This window comes from Rattus norvegicus, chromosome 2 (genome assembly GCF_021556685.1).
Source record: "Rattus norvegicus strain SHRSP/BbbUtx chromosome 2, alternate assembly SHRSP_T2T, whole genome shotgun sequence".
Taxonomy (NCBI): domain Eukaryota; kingdom Metazoa; phylum Chordata; class Mammalia; order Rodentia; family Muridae; genus Rattus; species Rattus norvegicus.
In genome coordinates, this window is record NC_141535.1 from 69,814,431 (window position 1) to 69,832,315 (window position 17,885).

The 17,885-nt window shown below is 37.6% G+C and overlaps 1 protein-coding gene across 1 annotated transcript in view; it reads left to right on the forward strand.

Moving 5' to 3' along the window:
- The window catches only part of LOC120100997 (protein crumbs homolog 3-like), a 123,588-nt gene extending 108,503 nt beyond the window's left edge, over positions 1-15,085 (forward strand). The window contains 3 exon segments of the mRNA XM_087640479.1: positions 12,052-12,306; positions 12,308-12,465; positions 15,081-15,085. Of these exon segments, the coding sequence (XP_087496605.1) occupies positions 12,052-12,306; positions 12,308-12,465; positions 15,081-15,085 (418 nt within the window).
- The last annotated feature ends 2,800 nt before the right edge of the window (positions 15,086-17,885 follow it).

Here is a 17,885-nt window from a genome sequence, read left to right on the forward strand (position 1 = left end):
ATTGAACCATCCTTGTGTCCCTGTGATGATGCTACTTGATCTTGATGGATGATCATTTTGATGTGTTCTTGGATTCGGTTTGCAAGAATTTTATTGAGTATTTTTGCATCGATATTCATTACGGAAATTGGTCTTAAATTCTCTTTCTTTATTGGATCTTTGTGTGGTTTAGGGATATCACAATTGTGGCTTCAAAGAAAGCATTATGGAGTGATCCTTCTGTTTCTACTTTGTGGAATAATTTGAATAGCATTGATATTACATCTTCTATGAAGGTCTGATAGAATTCTCCACTAAATCCTTCTGTTCCTGGGCTCTTTTTTTTTGGGGGGGGGGAGACTTTTAATAACTGCTTCTATTTCTTCAGTAATTATGGGTCATTTAGATGGCTTATCTGATCCTGATTTAACTTCGGTAAAACTTTGGTATTTGTCTAGAAAATTGTCCATTTCATCTAGATTTTCCAGTTTTGTTGAATATAGCCTTTTGTAGTACATCATTATTTCTGTATAACTTTAATGTAAAACTCCATAGCAACAAACCATGAAACCAAACACACTTTTACACAAAAGATTAGTACACCTTAATCAAGAGAAATGTATCTCTGAGATGTAAGGATATTTAAATTTGTCCAAATCGGCCAATATAACTGATTATGTATTGAGAAACTTCATGAGGATCTTACCTTCCATTCAGGAAAAAAAAAAACTTTCAATATTTGCTAAAGAAATAATGTACCTCAATACAATTAAAGCAACAATTGGCTATAATCTAAAGGCTATCATAGTCACCAGTAATAATAAAAGTAATTTTACTCACCAGAAAAAAAAATGATGTCCTCTGTCATCAACTTTCACTATTCTTCTACAGGAATGTCAACGCACAACAAATGCAAATGACAGTAAATTAAAAAAAACTAATTAAGAATTATGAGATGATATTATTGGAAAAAACAAAATCATCTAGAACTAATGAAACACATATCAATGAAATTTAATAGTACAAACAAGCATAAAAGTCCCAGCAATAATAGTTCAGTAGTTAAGAACACTTTCTGCTTTTTCATAAGATCAAAATTGCTTCCCAAAACCCACATTAGGCAATCACAAGCACATACCTAAATGGATGAATAAGTTAAATAATAAAACAAACATGAAATAAATCATCATATTTTCATACATTAGGAATACATAGTAAAAGTCGGAATTTTAATTTCATAAAATCATAAAAGTAATATGTAAAAAATTCAAAAAAGTATAGCCATTATTTGATGTGTCTAACACTAATGATATAAACTTTAGATCATAGGCACAAATAGAACAGGATTTCTGTGCTGTGGACTTGAATAACTTATTCTCCTAAAACATAGTAGTGAATAAATTAAAATATTAATTAAAAATAATTATAAGCTAAGTTCCAATTGTGCTTCTCATACCAAGACATTAACAGCTAAGGCAGACTGTCCAAAAGATGAAAGAACAGAGCAACATCTTATTTTTATACTGATTGAGAACAAGGTATGTCTGAAATTAAGGGAAAATGAAGATTAAATACCAAAGTCTCTATGAGAAGTTCATATTAGCTTTGTGATAGGCATAATCTAATTCATCAATTTCCCAGCCATATCAACAATTTCTGGAAAAATGCATGTTTTGATTTGAATTCAAATTGCAAACCTATAGAAAATGATGTAGGCTGATATTGATGGAAAGTGCTTAGATTTGTCGTAAGAGTAGTGCTCTATTTGATGCAATTCTGAGAGGGCTTCCAGTTTTGATCATATGATGTAAATACATTGTTCTAAGCATATGTTAGACATACAATTTTTCTGCATTCCTAAATCCCTATGTAAGGTTTGTACCTCAGAGAATGTGGAACATAACAGTAAAACTGCTCCACTTTTTTGAGTTAATATAATCGCTGTTGGAAAATTACAAGTAGTAAATACTGAAATAGAATGGCTGGGATGATGCTTTGATGAGGCAAAAATTATAATGTGTAGGAGTGAAGACATAATACATCTGTTCTTCTCAGTGCTATAAAATAACACTAAGAGTTACCCAAAATTTAGCTTCAGGCTTGATAAAAAATTTGAAAGTTATTTTCTCAGTGATTGTATATATATATATATATATATATATATATATATATATATATATATATATGTGTGTGTGTGTGTGTGTGTGTGTGTGTGTGTGTGTATGTGTGTGTTTGTGTGTGTGTATATGTGTGTGTGTTTAACTGATTATATATTTTATATATTTACATGTGGTACAGTATATATAAAATATATGTTATATTTTCAATAATTCTGAAACCAAAACAATTAGCAAAATACTGAGATATTCATTATATCAGCTTTTAAATACAATCAAATTATTATGTATAATTTGTAATACAAATATTTTGGTGACAAAACAGTACACAAGAAGAGAAAAATATATTCAGCTTTCATGCTATCTTTCTCATGTGTTTTAGAGACATGATTACATAACACACAAAAATAACCTTTAATGCAATAGTATATGATATATTCATGTAAGTCTTACAAACTAATCTCTACTTTTACCGCTGAAAGTAAATAAATGAGTCAATTTTTTTGCATTGTGATTTTTGTGTTATAGACTGATACACATACTTTCATAAAATTTATGTTAAAGTCTTAAAAGAGTCAATACACAAAAATATGATCATTCCTGAAAACTGTCTGGACAAAAGTAACTCTGTTAACAGAAAAGGAAATTATTTTCATGAACCTGTATTCTACTTAATAAGTTCGTTTAAAAAGCAGGAGGGAATGTTTGTAGAGATTGACACACACACACACACACACACACACACACACAGTGGAAAGACAACTTGAAGATGCCTAAAATGAGAGGATAAATCATAATTTTGTTTATGCTAGAAATGTTAGAGATGCTAGAACTGCGAGTTACCTTCCAAGGAGAGCTATAGTGTTTCAATCAAGAAAGTTGAAAGGAATTGACTATTTAAACAATTTTAGCTGATAGAGAGCTTTATTCATACTGTGGTGGTTTGAATAGGAATGGGCCTCATAGTTTCATATATCTGAATTATTGTCCTATGTGTGGCACTATTATAACTTACACAAGACTCTATTCCAAATAGATTAAGAGACTGTTCTTGTGATATTTTGATCAAGAATGTGGCTGTTTGTCTCAAAAAAAAAAACAAAAAACAAAACAAAAAACAAAACAAAAAAACAAAAAAAACCCCTCTACCTGGCTCTAAATTGAAGAGTTTTGGCACAACTTACTTAAGAGTACACAGGCGGTACCCATGGCCCTAGCTGGATATGTGGATATGTAGCAGAGGATTGCCTTATCACTGGGAGTGGAACCCCATGGTCTTGTGGTGGCCTGATGACCCAGGATAGAAGAACACTAGACCACTGAAGCAAGAGTGGGTAGGCAGTTGGGAAAGCACCCTCATAGAGGCAGGGGATAAGGGGCTTGTGGAGGAAAAATTGGGAAGTGGGATAACATTTGGAATGTAAATAAACAAAGTAATCAATAAAAAGGAGTTTTGGATTAATTACTTTGGCAGAAGAAATCTCCAAACACAATACTATTGACTCTATATTGTGATTATTAGTGTTCATTTTCATTTATATTTATAATGAAAATAAACAAGCTGAACAGGAAAAATTACGGAGTTGGGGATTGAGCTCAGTGGTAGAGTGCTTGCCTAGCAAGTGCAAGGCACTGGGTTCGGTCCCCAGCTCCGAAAAAAAAAATGTTCAATTTAAGGAGACAAGGGGCACCAGGAAGAGTAATTGGAGTTAAGTGCTTTTTTGAAAGGCAAAGGAAATCAAACCTCATCACTCAAATCCACCCTGATCTGCACAACAAGTTCCCAGGAAGGTAAGTTTAGACAATGAGAGAAATCTTTAAAAACAGAAAGGGTATGAAGACCTTACTGTATGAAGGTGCCATGTTCCACCGCTAGCAATCAAGCAACAAAACTTGGCTTCTCTGGACATGCAGTTCTGGCTTAGAGTCAAGGGTTAAAGAAAAGAGTGAGAGAATGTTCTTCTGCAATAACAACAACAACAACAACAACAACAACAACAACAACAACACCAAAACCACTAAGGCCAAATGTGATGCAGAAATATGCTTGCATGTAGGCCTAGAAAAGCTATTGTGTGAAATTCTGAACTTGTTCCTGGATTGCTTTGGGAATGTTGGAGATGCCAGAACAATAGGGTATCTGGCAAACAAAGCTCCTAACAGGAAGTGGAAAGAAGCCGAGATTTGGAATTGTATTATTGTCCTCAAAGCTGAAAGGCTTTTGAGATCAGTAGAATGTTTTGACATTAGACCAGGTAATGCAGAGTTTTGAATTTGTCCAGACAATAGATCTTGTTTTGGCTCAGTATGTCCTTATCATATTCCCATTTCTGCCTTTGGAAAGGTGATGTATATCTTGTTCTATCTTATGATAATACTTTGATATACATATACTCTTTCACAGGAATGTCAGGCAGTTAAGGCACCAGGGAATGGGAAGAGATCAGGATTCACTGATGTTAGCATCACCAACAGAATACAAGAGATAGAAGAGAGAATCTTGGGAGCAGAAAATACATAGAAAATATCAACACAACTGTCCAAGATAATGTAAAACAGAAAAAGTTCCTAGCCCAAAATATACAAGAAATCCAGGACACAATGAGAAGATCAAAACTAAGGATAATAGGTATAGAAGAGAGTGAAGACTCCCAACTTAAAAGGCCAGTAAATATCTTCAACAAAATCACAGAAGAAAGCTTTCCTAACCTAAAGAAAGAGATGCCCATAAACATACAAGAAGCCTACAGAACTCCAAATAGATTGGACCAGAAAAGAACTCCTCCCATCACATAATAGTCAAAACACCAAGTGCTCAAAACAAAGAAAGAATATTAAAAACAGTAAGGGAAAAAGGTCAAGTGACATGTGAAAGCAGAACAATCAGAATCACACCAGACTTCTCACCACAGACTATGAAAGCCAGACGACCCTGGACAGATGTCATACAGACCCTAAGAGAACACAAATGCCATCCCAGGCTACTATATCCAGAAAATTATCAATTAAGATTGAGGGAGAAACCAAGATATTCCATGACAAAACCAAATTTACACAATACCTTTCTGCAAATCCAGCACTACAAAAGATGATAAATGGAACAGCCCATACACCCTAGAAAAAGCGAGAAAGTAATCTCTTTGCAACAAAACTGAAAAAAGAGAAGCACACAAACATAATCCCCCCTCTAAATACGAAAATATCAGGAAGTAACAATCACTATTTCTTAATATCTCTCATATCAATGGAATCAATCCCCCAATAAAAAGACACAGATTAACAGACAGTATATGTAAAGAGGACCCAGCATTTTGCTGCCTACAGGAAACACATCTCAGAGAAAAAGTCAGACACTCTCCTAGAATAAAAGGCTGAAAAACCATTTTCAAATCAAACCGTCTGAAGAAGAAAGCTGGAGTAGCCATTCTAATATCCAATAAAATCGACTTTCAACCAAAAGTCATCAAAAAAGATAAGGAAGGACACTTCATATTCATCAAAGGAAAACTCCACCAAGATGAACTCTCACTCCTAACTATCTATACTCCAAATACAAGGGCACATACATTCATAAACGAAACCTTACTAAAGTTAATGCACACATTGCAACTCACACAATAATAGTAGGAGATTTCAACACCCCATTCTAATAAATGGACAGATCATGGAAACAGAAATTAAACAGAGACATAGAGAGACTAATAGAAGTTCTGAACCAAATGGTCTTAATGGATATGTATAGAACATTTCATCCTAAAACAAAATGATATGCCTGCTTCTCACCACCTCATAGTATCTTCTCCAAAATTGACCATATAATCAGTCATAAAACAAGCCTCAACACATACAGAAAGATAGAAATAATCCCATACATCCTATCAGCCATAGACTAAGGCTGGTCTTCAATATCAACAATAAGGAAAGAACATGCACATAAGCATGGGAGTTGAACAATTCTCTACTCAATGATAACCTGGTCAAGGAAGAAATAAAGAAATAAAGACTTGCTAGAATTTAATGAAAGTGAAGGTACAGGCTATCTAAACTTATAAGACAAAATGAAAGTTCTGCTAAGAGGAAAACTCAAAAATGAAACCAGAAATGAACCCACAATGTTATGGTCACTTGATTTTTGACAAAGGAGCCAACAGCATCCAGTGGAAAAAAGATAGCATTTTCAACAAATGGTGCTGGTTCAACTGCAGGGCAGCATGTAGAAGAATGTAAATTGATCCATTCTCTTAATTCCAAATGATCAAGGACTTCCACATCAAACCAGATGCACTCAAACTAACAGAAGAAAAGTGGGGAAGAGTCTTGAATACATGGGCACTGGGGAATATTTCCTAAACAGAACACCAATGACTTAAGCTCTAAGATCAAGAATTGACAAATGGGACCTCATAAAACTGGAAAGCTTCTGTAAGGCAAAGGACACTGTTATTAGGACAAAATGGCAACCAACAGGTCAGGAAAAGATCTTCACAAATCCTACCTCTGATAGAGGGCTAATGTGCAAAATATACAAAGAACTCATGAAGTTAGACTCCAGAGAAAAAATAACCCTAAAATAAATGGGGTAAAGTGCTAAGCAAAGGATTTTTAGCTGAGAAGCGTCTAAAGAAAATTTAACATCCTTAGTCATCAGGGAAATGAAAACTAAACAACCCTGAGATTCTACCTCATAACAGTTAGAATGGCCCTGATCAAAAACTCAGGTGACAGCAGAGGCTGGCATGGATGTGGAGAATGAGGAACACTCCTCCATTGTCGATAGGATTGCAAACTGGTACAACCTCTCCAGAAATCAGTCTGGAGGTTCCTCAGAAATTTGGAAATTGTACTACCTGTGGACCTAGCTATACCCCTCCTGCTCATATATGCAAAAGATGCTCCAACATACAACAAAGACACATGCTCCACTATGTTCATGGCAGCCATATTTATAACAGTCAGAAACTGTAAAGAACCCAGATGCCCTTCAACAGAGGAACGGATACCAAAATATGGTACATCTACACAATGGAATACTACTCAGGTATCAAAAATAATGACCTCATGAAATTCATAGAAAAATGGATGGAACTAGAAAATATCATCCTGAGTGAGGTAACCTAATTATAGAAAAACACACATGGTATGCACTTATTGATTAGTGGATATTAGCCCAGATTCTTGAATTACCCAAGATGTAATACATGGACCACATGAAACTCAAGAAGGATGACCAAAATGCAAATGCTTCACTCCTTCTCTAAAAGGGGAACAAATATATCCAGAGGAGGGTATCTGGAAGCAAAGTTTAATGCAGAGATTGAAGAAATGGCCATTCAGAGCCTGACCCACATGTGGCCCATGTGTATATACAGCCACCAAAAGTGGGTAAGATTGATGAAGCTAAGAAGTGCATTCTGAGAGGAACCGGATATAGATCTCTCCTGAGAGACAGAGTCAGAACATGTCAAATATGGAGGCTAATGCCAGCAGTAAGCTGCTGAACTGAGAAGGGGACCTCGTTTGGAGGAATTAGAGAAAGGACTGATAGAGCTGAAGGGACTTGCAACTCCATTAGAACAACAATGCCTACCAATCAGATCTTCCAGGGACTAAACCACTATCCAAAGAGTATTCATGGACTGACCCTGGGCTCCAACTTCATATGTAGCAATCAATAGCCTTGTTGGGGCACCAGTGGAAGTTGAAGCCCTTGGTCCTGCCAAGGTTAGACCCCCCATTATAAAGGATTGTTGCGGGGGAGGGTCGATAGTGAGAGGTGGATGGGGAGGGGAACACCCATGTAGAAGGGGAGGGTTTAGGGGGCTGATGGACAGGAAAGGGGAAAGGGAATAACATTTGAAATGTAAATAAGAAATATCCAATTTAATAAAAATGGGGAAAAATCACCACATGCAGGGGGTGGAAAATAAAGAAAGAAAGACCAAATATAACCAAATATATGATCTTTAAGAGTCCACTCAAGGGTTGGGGATTTAGCTCAGTGGTAGAGCGCTTGCCTAGCAAGTGCAAGGCCCTGGGTTCAGTCCCCTGCTCCGGGGAGGAAAAAAAAATTCCACTCAAACAAACTATTAAATAAAATTTTAAACACCTCTGTTTAGACAGATAATATGCAGGACAAATTAGTATGCAGTAAAGAAGTATCTCAAATCAGTGAAAAAAATTCCTTATGAAAATAATTGGAGTTGAGCTGACCAAATACATGGAAAGAAATGTAAAACACCAATCAGTTAATTAACTCTACATCAACATATGTTGCAGGTTTGTAAGTAGATTAAATATACATATGCATGGAAATCACATCATCAAGTAAGTGGTAAGTGAATTATTAATAATATACATGCAAAGGAATGTATATAATAAATATTCAAAACCCAGTAATACTAATGAAGATGAAGTTGATTATGTTAAGCACAGTATCTCAAACAGACCATATGGTAATAACAAATGCAAATGCAGATGAAACACTATGGAGCAAAATTCAACATTATTTAAAAGAAATTCTCAAATGTATAAATGCCTTCTAAAACTGGAAAAATAATTCAAAAATAAGTGAAATCAAATGAACAAATGATATGAATATGACATATCAAAAGAGCAAAAATTCACATATATACATAAATAGATATGAATACAGGATTTTAGAATCAGTTATGAAGTGAACATAACATTTCATAGAAATATTATTCATTATATGAAATGTTATGAAAATAAGAAATCTAGAAGTTTTATCTTGTTTTGTCAAGCACATGCATACTCTATACAACTTCATCATGCTATGCAAAGTATGAAAATAGTATTTATCAAAAGTTCACATTCATTTTTCTCTAAAGTAGCAGTCTTACTTTGTGAAAAATTTGAAATAACTTACAAACTTGATCATTCATCATAATATTAGTTAAAATAGCCAATCACCACAAACAATAGATATGCTATTTAAATAACTATTGGATAAATTACCTTTCTTAAACAATGTGCAAAAAATAATCATCCACATGTGTCTATGTTCCTGGAAAATGGAATAAATGCTATACTTTTGTAAGTAGTTAACTGTTGCTGTAAAAATAAAAAGAAATGTAGAACCAGTTCCCACTCATACACTGGTGATCCTTAGTTCTGGCTTCAATGGGCCATTGGAAATAGTGCTAATTTATCTCAGATTAGTATTCCTTCCAGCAGCACTCTGCTAGCCTCAAACTCTGTTTCCACGTACCCAGTAAAATCATGGTTCTAGACATCGAGCAATGGCTGGTCTATTGTGGCTTCCTGCTACGGACTCTGCCCACACCCCCAGCAAACAACCGCCCCATGGTAGTTAAAGTATAAACTCCCAACTACTCAGTAAAATCAAGACACAACAAACCTAAACCCAACAATCAGATTTATATTTTAAATTCTCAATCCACAATACATCCACACAATATCTTCGGATACAATTGATAAGATGTAATTTGTACATCGAAGCAATACAAAATACTATATACACCTATAATTGAAGAATACTTAGAACAGCCTGTAATATGTGCAGAGAGGAATCTTAACATCTAATTCAATGTTCTCTCAGCTCCCTCCTTCTCACTAAGGACTCCTCTGCCTCTCTAAAACGTTTTTCTCTGCCTATCTTTCCTTCTTGTCCAATGACAGGCCTTATTCTATCCTGTATCTGCCCTCACCTGCATACACTTAACTTTAAAAAACAACGTGAAGCAGAAATGAACACACATAACTATGGTCACTTGATCTTTGACAAAGGAGCTAAAACAATCTAATGGAAAAAAAGGCAGCATTTTTAACAAATGGTACAGGTTCAATAGGAGTGTCAACATGTAGAAGAAAGCAAGTTGACCCATTCTGATCTCCTTATACAAAGCTCAAGTCCAAGTGGATCAAAGGCCTCCAGATAAAACCAGATACGCTGAAACTAACAGAAGAGAAAGTGGGAAAGAGCCTCAAACACATGGGCACAGGGGAAAATTTACTGAATAGAACACCAATGGCTTATGCTCTAAGATCAAGAATCAGCAAATGGGATGTCATAAAATTGCAAAGCTTCTATAAGGCAAAGGATACTGTCAATAGGACAAAATAGCACCCAACTGACTGGGAAAAGATCTTTATCAATCCTACATCTGATAGACGGTGAATATTCAATATATAAAAAGAACTCAAGAAGTTAGACTCCAGAGAATCAAATAATACTATCAACAAATGGTGTACAGAGCTAAACAAAGAATTCTCAAGTGAGGAATATCGAATGGCTGAGAAGCACCTAAAGAAATGTTCAATAGCCTTAGTCAACAGAGAAATGCAAATAAAAACAACCCTGAGATTCCACTTCACACCAGTCAGAATGGCTAAGATCAAAAACTCAGGTGACAGTAGACACTGGTGAGGATGTGGAGAAAAAGGAACACTTCTCCATTGTTGGTGGGATTGCAAACTGGTAAAAGCACTCTGGAAATCAGTCTGTCAATTTTTCAGAAAATTGGACACAGTACTACCTGAGGACCCAGCCACTCCACTCCTGGTCATATACCCAAAATATGCTTAACATATAACAAGGACAGATGCTCCACTATGTCCATAGCAGCCATTTTTATACTAACCAGAAGCTGGAAAGAACCCAGATGTCCTTCAGCAGAGGAATGGATACAGAAAATGTGGTACATTTAAACAATGGAGTACTACACAGCTGTTAAAATACAATGTCAAGGTGGGAAGGAGGGAAAGAGTAGATGATTGGGTGGAGGAACACCCTCATAGAAGAAGGGGGAGAGGAGATGGGATAAGGGATTTATGGATAGGAAACCAGGAAAAGGGATAATATTTAAAATGTAAATAAAAAATATTCAATAAAAAAAAAGAATCAAGAACAACAAGAAGAGAAAACCCAATGACTTCATGAAATTCTTAAGCAAATGGATGGAATTAGAAAATATTCTGAGTGAGGTATCCCAGTCACAAAAGAACACACATGGTTGCACTCACTGATCAGTGCATATTAGCGCGAAAGCTTGTTCGAATACCTAAGAAAGAAATTCACAGGTATGAAGTTCAATAAAAAGAAAGACTGAAATGTGGATACTTCAGTCCTTCATAAAAAGGAGAACAAAATACTCACAGGAGGAAAAATACAGGGACAAAGAGTGGATCAGGGACTGAAGGAAAGTTCATCCAGAGAATTCCCCACCTGGAGATCCATTTCATATGCAGATGCAAAACTCAGTCACTATTGCTGATGCAAAGAAGTGCTTGATGACAGGTACTAGATATGGATGTCTCCTGAGAGGTTCTGTGTGAGACTTACTGGGACAGATGAGGATGCTTGCAGGTAACCATTGTACTGAACGAGGGGACTTCAATGGCAGAGGTAGAGAAAGACTGAAGGAGCTGAAGGGGTTTGCAACAACATAGGAAAAACAACAATATCAACCAACCAGACCCTACCACAGCACCCAGGGACTACCAATAACCACTGAGTATACAAGTAGGGACCCATAGCTCTAGCTGCATATATATATATATATATATATATATATATATATATATATATATATATATCAAAGGATGGCATTTTCTGGCATCAATAGGAGGAAAAGCCCTTGGTGCTAAGTAGGCTTGTTTCTGCAATATATGGGAATGCCAGGGCGTTGAGGTGGGAGTGGGACCATCATCATAGGAGCAGTGGGAGGGGGAGGGTGTATGGGAGAGGGGGGAAATAAAATAACATTTGAAATGTAAAGATATAAAATAATCAAAATATATTTAAAAGAAAAAGCATGTGTCGCAACGACTTGGGGTTTCAGTGAGGAACCTGGGATTGGGAACCTGAATGAAATCCCTCTTAGATGCCTGGGTCAGGTTCTGAGTTACAAGTGCCCTCCTTGACCCAAATGCAGTAGGAATTGGTGCCTTGTGGAAGTCCTGTCCTTGGTGCCAGCAACTCATCACCCAAGCTCATAGAGACTCCAGGCCGGGGGCTGCTCTTGGTATTTGACTTGCTGATTCTGCCCTCTGCCTGGAGCCTACCAACACTGGAGCCTTTCACAAATCGCACACCTCAACCCCCAGGAGACAGGTCCAATGCGGGTCTGTCTTCAGAGGCTATTGTAGCCATCACAATGGTCTTTTCCACTCTGGGAGTCCTTCTCATAGCAGTGGAGCTGTTCCTGCTAAGGTGAAAAGTTCTAGAAAGCTGCAAAGAGAGGGCACCTAGGGCCCAGCAGCGAGGAGCAGTTTTCCTACAAAGCTACTGAAGCCCAGGTCCCCCAGGGCTCCCCTGAGCCAGTGTGGGGCTGCCTGCCCTATAGCTCCTCCCCTCCTTTCCTGTCATCAATCTTCCCTTCTTTACTATGTGATTTTGTGGGAAGGCAACACCCTCTTCAGGCAAACAGACTCACACAGTGCTTAAGAATAGAAGGGAATAGGGAGGCAAAGATTAAAACAGACACAGAAGGAACACCCATTCAGAGCCTGCCCCACATGTGGCCCATACATATACAGCCACCCAATTAGACAAGATGGATGAAGCAAAGAAGTGCAGACCGACAGGAGCCGGATGTAGATCGCTCCTGAGAGACACAGCCAGAATACAGCAAATACAGAGGCGAATGCCAGCAGCAAACCACTGAACTGAGAACGGGACCCCCGTTGAAGGAATCAGAGAAAGAACTGGAAGAGCTTGAAGGGGCTCGAGACCCCATATGTACAACAATGCCAAGCAACCAGAGCTTCCAGGGACTAAGCCACTACCTAAAGACTATACATGGACTGACCCTGGACTCTGACCTCATAGGTAGCAATGAATATCCTAGTAAGAGCACCAGTGGAAGGGGAAGCCCTGGGTCCTGCTAAGACTGAACCCCCAGTGAACTAGATTGTTGGGGGGAGGGCGGCAAGGGGGGAGGATGGGGAGGGGAACACCCATAAAGAAGGGAAGGGGGAGGGATTAGGGGGATGTTTGCCCGGAAACCGGGAAAGGGAATAACACTCGAAATGTAAATAAGAAATACTCAAGTTAATAATAATAAAAAAAAAAGAATAGAAGGGAAGAAAGTTCTTCAAAGTCCTTGACTTTGAGACCAAAGGAGGATGGGACTGATCACTTTTTATATTTATATGAAATTGATAGGTACAATAAAGGGATTTTTTTGTTTTTGAAAAAAAAAGAATGCAACTTGGATAAAAATCATATGCCCTTCTTTTGTGTATCAATGAGGAAAGATGCAAAAACATTCAAATACGTATTTGTTTTTTTTTTCCTACTTTTTAAAATTCATTTGAGTCTTTTTTTTAACACTCCAGATTTTAAACCCCTCCCTGCTCACTTACTGACTGTTCCACATCCCAAACCTCCTCCCCCTATCCCCACCCCATTTCTATGAAGATGTCCCTACCCAGCCATTTTCCAACCCACCAGACCTCTCCACTCCCTGGGCCTCCAGTCTCTTAAGGGTTAGGTTCATCTTCTCTGACTGAACCCAGACCGGGTAGTCCTCTGCTGTATATATGTTGGGGGCCTCATTTCAGCTGTTGTATGCTGACTGGTTGGTGGCCCAGTGTTTGCGAGATCTCAAGTGTCCAGTTCAACTGAGACTGCTGATCCTCCTACAGGGTTGCCTTCCTCCTCATCTTTTTCCAGCTTTTCCCTAATTCAAACACAGGGCTCAACAGCTTCTGTTCATTGGTTGGGTGCACATATATGCATCTGACACTTTCAGTTGCTTGCTGGGTCTTTCAGAGGGCAGTCATGATAGGTCCCTTTGTGTGGGTGCTCAAAGAATGAAAACAGGTAACCTTGGGAGGTAGTAGTTGGAAGGATTCTCCAGAATGTCATATAGACTTAGGAGGTGAGGGACTCTCCACACTCAAAAGGAGGCATCTTAGATGAAGTGCCCTATAGTGGGAAGAGAGAACGTGTAGAGTCCACCTCCATCAGAAAGACACAACATCAAGTAAAGAGAGGGGCTTGCCATCCCACAGTCAAAAACTCTGACCCATAATTGTTCTTATCTGCAAAAACTGCAGGAACAAAAATGCAGAGGAGCCTCAGTGAAAGGAGGTCCAGGGACAGGCCCACATTGGGATCCAGCTCAAGGGGAGACCCCAAGGCCTGCTACTATTACTGAGGCTATGGAGTGCTCAAATCTACTTATTTGTAATCTAGAAGTCTTGAAGAAATAGAGTAAATAAAGCAATGAAAAAATTTCTTGTATTAACACATAGAAATAGCCAATAAAATAATAACATAAGCAATAAGACCAACTAACATTTCTAAATCTCTGATCCTGCACAAAAAAAAAATATTTCAGCAAAACAGCAAAACAACTATCCATCAGTTAAACTCACAGAGACTATTACAACACAAGGCACAAAATATTGTATATACTGTTAAAAATAAAGATAAAAATAGTGAAAAAAGGAAAAGAATATATATTTCCTGCTGCTCAACTATATTCATTTTGCATTTGGAGGGATGAGAAAAAATGGGGAAGAGAAGCATCTTTGCAGCCACGGGCACATCGACCTTTTCCACTATCTACATCATTAGAAATAACAGATCCTGAAATAAACTGATATATACGTACATGTACACATATTTTCCAGATCTTCAATGCTCTCATAGACTAAGCTGCTATGAGCTCTATCATTTGAAATTTTAGTCACAGCCATATGTTTTGTAGACTTAGGAATGTGTAGGCATTCGATATTTTCATCTGAGCAACTTTGGTGATACCAATATTCCATATGTTCTACTGTCTTCAGAAGCAGTGTTAAAGCTCATTTTATAATTTGACTCTTTAGAAACAATGATAGTAACTGCATTTCATAGGTAAGAAAGATGGGGTCAAGATGACATGAAAATTCACATCCTGGAATCTAAAGCTTTACTTTCTCAATTCTTATCTCAGGTCTCAGTTGTTACCTATTTCTTTGACAAGAACTTTTTGCTACTTCATGTATTTTCAGGTTAAGCTGACACTATTGATCACCACCCAGAGAAAAGGACCACATGTGTGGTATCCAATCTGATTCTCAAGAACAATTGCAGTACCTTACATTCCCAGGATCTGTCTTTGACCATGTGTTTGATCAGGTCACCCAGAATACAGGAGCCTGAAGATGCTTAGTCTGTCCCTGGCTTCCTTCAGATTAAGTGGCAGAACACTCAGCTTCTCCTGTACCATGCCTGCCTGAATGCTACCATGCTTCCACCTTCACGAAAAGAGACTAAACCTCTGAAATTGTATGCCAGCCCCAAATAAACGTTGTCATTCATGAGACTTGCCTTGGACATGGTATTGTTCACAGCAGTAAAACCCTAACTAAGATACAGGACAATACAGATAAAGAAACAGAAGCCCTAAAAGAGGAAACAAAAAATCCCTTAAAGAATTACAGAAAAAAAAATAAAACAACAACAACAAAGGAAGCAACTGAAGAAAACCATCCAGGATCTAAAAATGGAAATAGAACCAATAAAGAAATCACAAACGGAGACAATCCTTGAGATAGAAAACCTAGGAAAGAGATCAGGAGTAATAGATGTAAGCATCACCAACAGAACACAAGAGAAAGAAGAGAGAATCTCAGGTCATAAACCGTAATATAAACAAACTGAAAGAACAAAACCATATGATCATTTCATTTGATGCTGAGAAAGCATTTGACAAAATTCAATACCCCTTCATGATAAAAGTCCTGGAAAGAATAGGAATTCAAGGCCCATACCTAAACATAGTAAAAGCCATATATAGCAAACCAGTTGCTAACATTAAACTAAATGGGGAGAAACTTGAAGCAAATCCACTAAAATCAGGGACTAGACAAGGCTGCCCACTCTCTCCCTACTTATTCAATATAGTTCTTGAAGTTCTAGCCAGAGCAATCAGACAACAAAAGGAGGTCAAGGGGGATACAGATCAGAAAAGAAGAAGTCAAAATATCACTATTTGCAGATGATATGATACTATATTTAAGTGATACCAAAAGTTCCACCAGAGAACTACTAAACCTGATAAACACCTTCAGCAAAGTGGCTGGGTATAAAATTAACTAAAATAAATCAGTAGCCTTCCTCTACACAAAAGAGAAACAAGCCGAGAAAGAAATTAGGGAAAGGACACCTTTCATAATAGTCCCAAATAATATAAAATACCTCGGTGTGACTTTAACCAAGTAAGTAAAAGATCTGCACAATAAGAACTTCAAGACTCTTAAGAAAGAAATTGAAGAAGAACTCAGAAGATGGAAAGATCTCCCAGGCTCATGGATTGGCAGGATTAATAAGGTAAAAATGACCATTTTACCAAAAGCGATCTACAGATTCAATGCAATCCCTATCAAAATACCAATCCAATTCTTGAGAGTTAGACAGAACAATTTGCAAATTCATCTGGAATAACAAAAAACCCAGGATAGCTAAAACTATCCTCAACAATAAAAGGACTTCTGGGGGAATCACTATCCCTGAATTCAAGTAGTATTACAGAGCAATAGTGATAAAAACTGCATGGTATTGGTACAGAGACAGACAGATAGACCAGTGGAATAGAATTGAAGACCCAGAAATGAACCCACACACCTATGGGCACTTGATTTTTGACAAAGGAGCCAAAACCATCAAATGGAAAAAAGATATCATTTTCAGCAAATGGTGCTGGTTCAACTGGAGGACAGCATGTAGAAGAAGGCAGATCGATCCATGCTTATCACCCTGTACAAAGCTTATGTCCAAGTGGATCAAGGACCTCCACATCAAACCAGATACACTCAAAATAAAAGAAGAAAATGTGGGGATGCATCTTGAACACATCGGCACTGGAGAAAATTTCCTGAACAAAACACCAGTGGCTTATGCTCTAAGATCAAGAATCGACAAATGGGATCTCGTAAAATTGCAAAGTTTCTGTAAGACAAAGAACACTGTTGTTAGGACAAAACGGCAACCAACAGATCGGGAAAAGATCTTTACCAATCCTACAACAGATAGAGGCCTTATATCCAAAATACACAAAGAATTCACGAAGTTAGACTGCATGAAAACAAATAACCCTATTAAAAATGGGTTTCAGAGGGTTGGGGATTTAGCTCAGTGGTGGAGCGCAAGGCCCTGGGTTCGGTCCCCAGCTCCGGAAAAAAAAGAAAAAAAAAAAGGAAAAAAAATGGGTTTCAGAGCTAAACAAAGAATTCACAGCTGAGGAATGCCGAATGACTGAAAAACACCTAAAGAAATGTTCAACATCTATAGTCATAGGGGAAATGCAAATCAAAACAACCCTGAGATTTCACCTCACACCAGTGAGAATGGCTAGGATCAGAAACTCAGGTGAGAGCAAATGCTGGTGAGGATGTGGAAAAAGAGGAACTCTTCTCCATTGTTGCTGGGATTGCAGACTGGTACAACCATTCTGGAAATCAGTCTGGAGATTCTTCAGAGAATTGGACATTGAACTACCTGAGGACCCAGCTATACCTCTCTTGGGCATATACCCAAAAGATGCCCCAACATAAAACAAAGACATGTGCTCCACTATGTTCATAGCAGCCTTATTTATAATAGCCAGAAGCTGGAAAGAACCCAGATGCCCTTCAACAGAAGAATGGTTACAAAAACTGTGGTACATCTACACAAGGAAGATTACTCAGCTATCAAAAACAATGACTTTATGAAATTCATAGCAAATGGATGGAACTGGAAAATATCATTCTGAGTGAGTAACCCAATCACAGAAAAACAAACATGGTATGCACTCATTAATAAGTGTATATTAG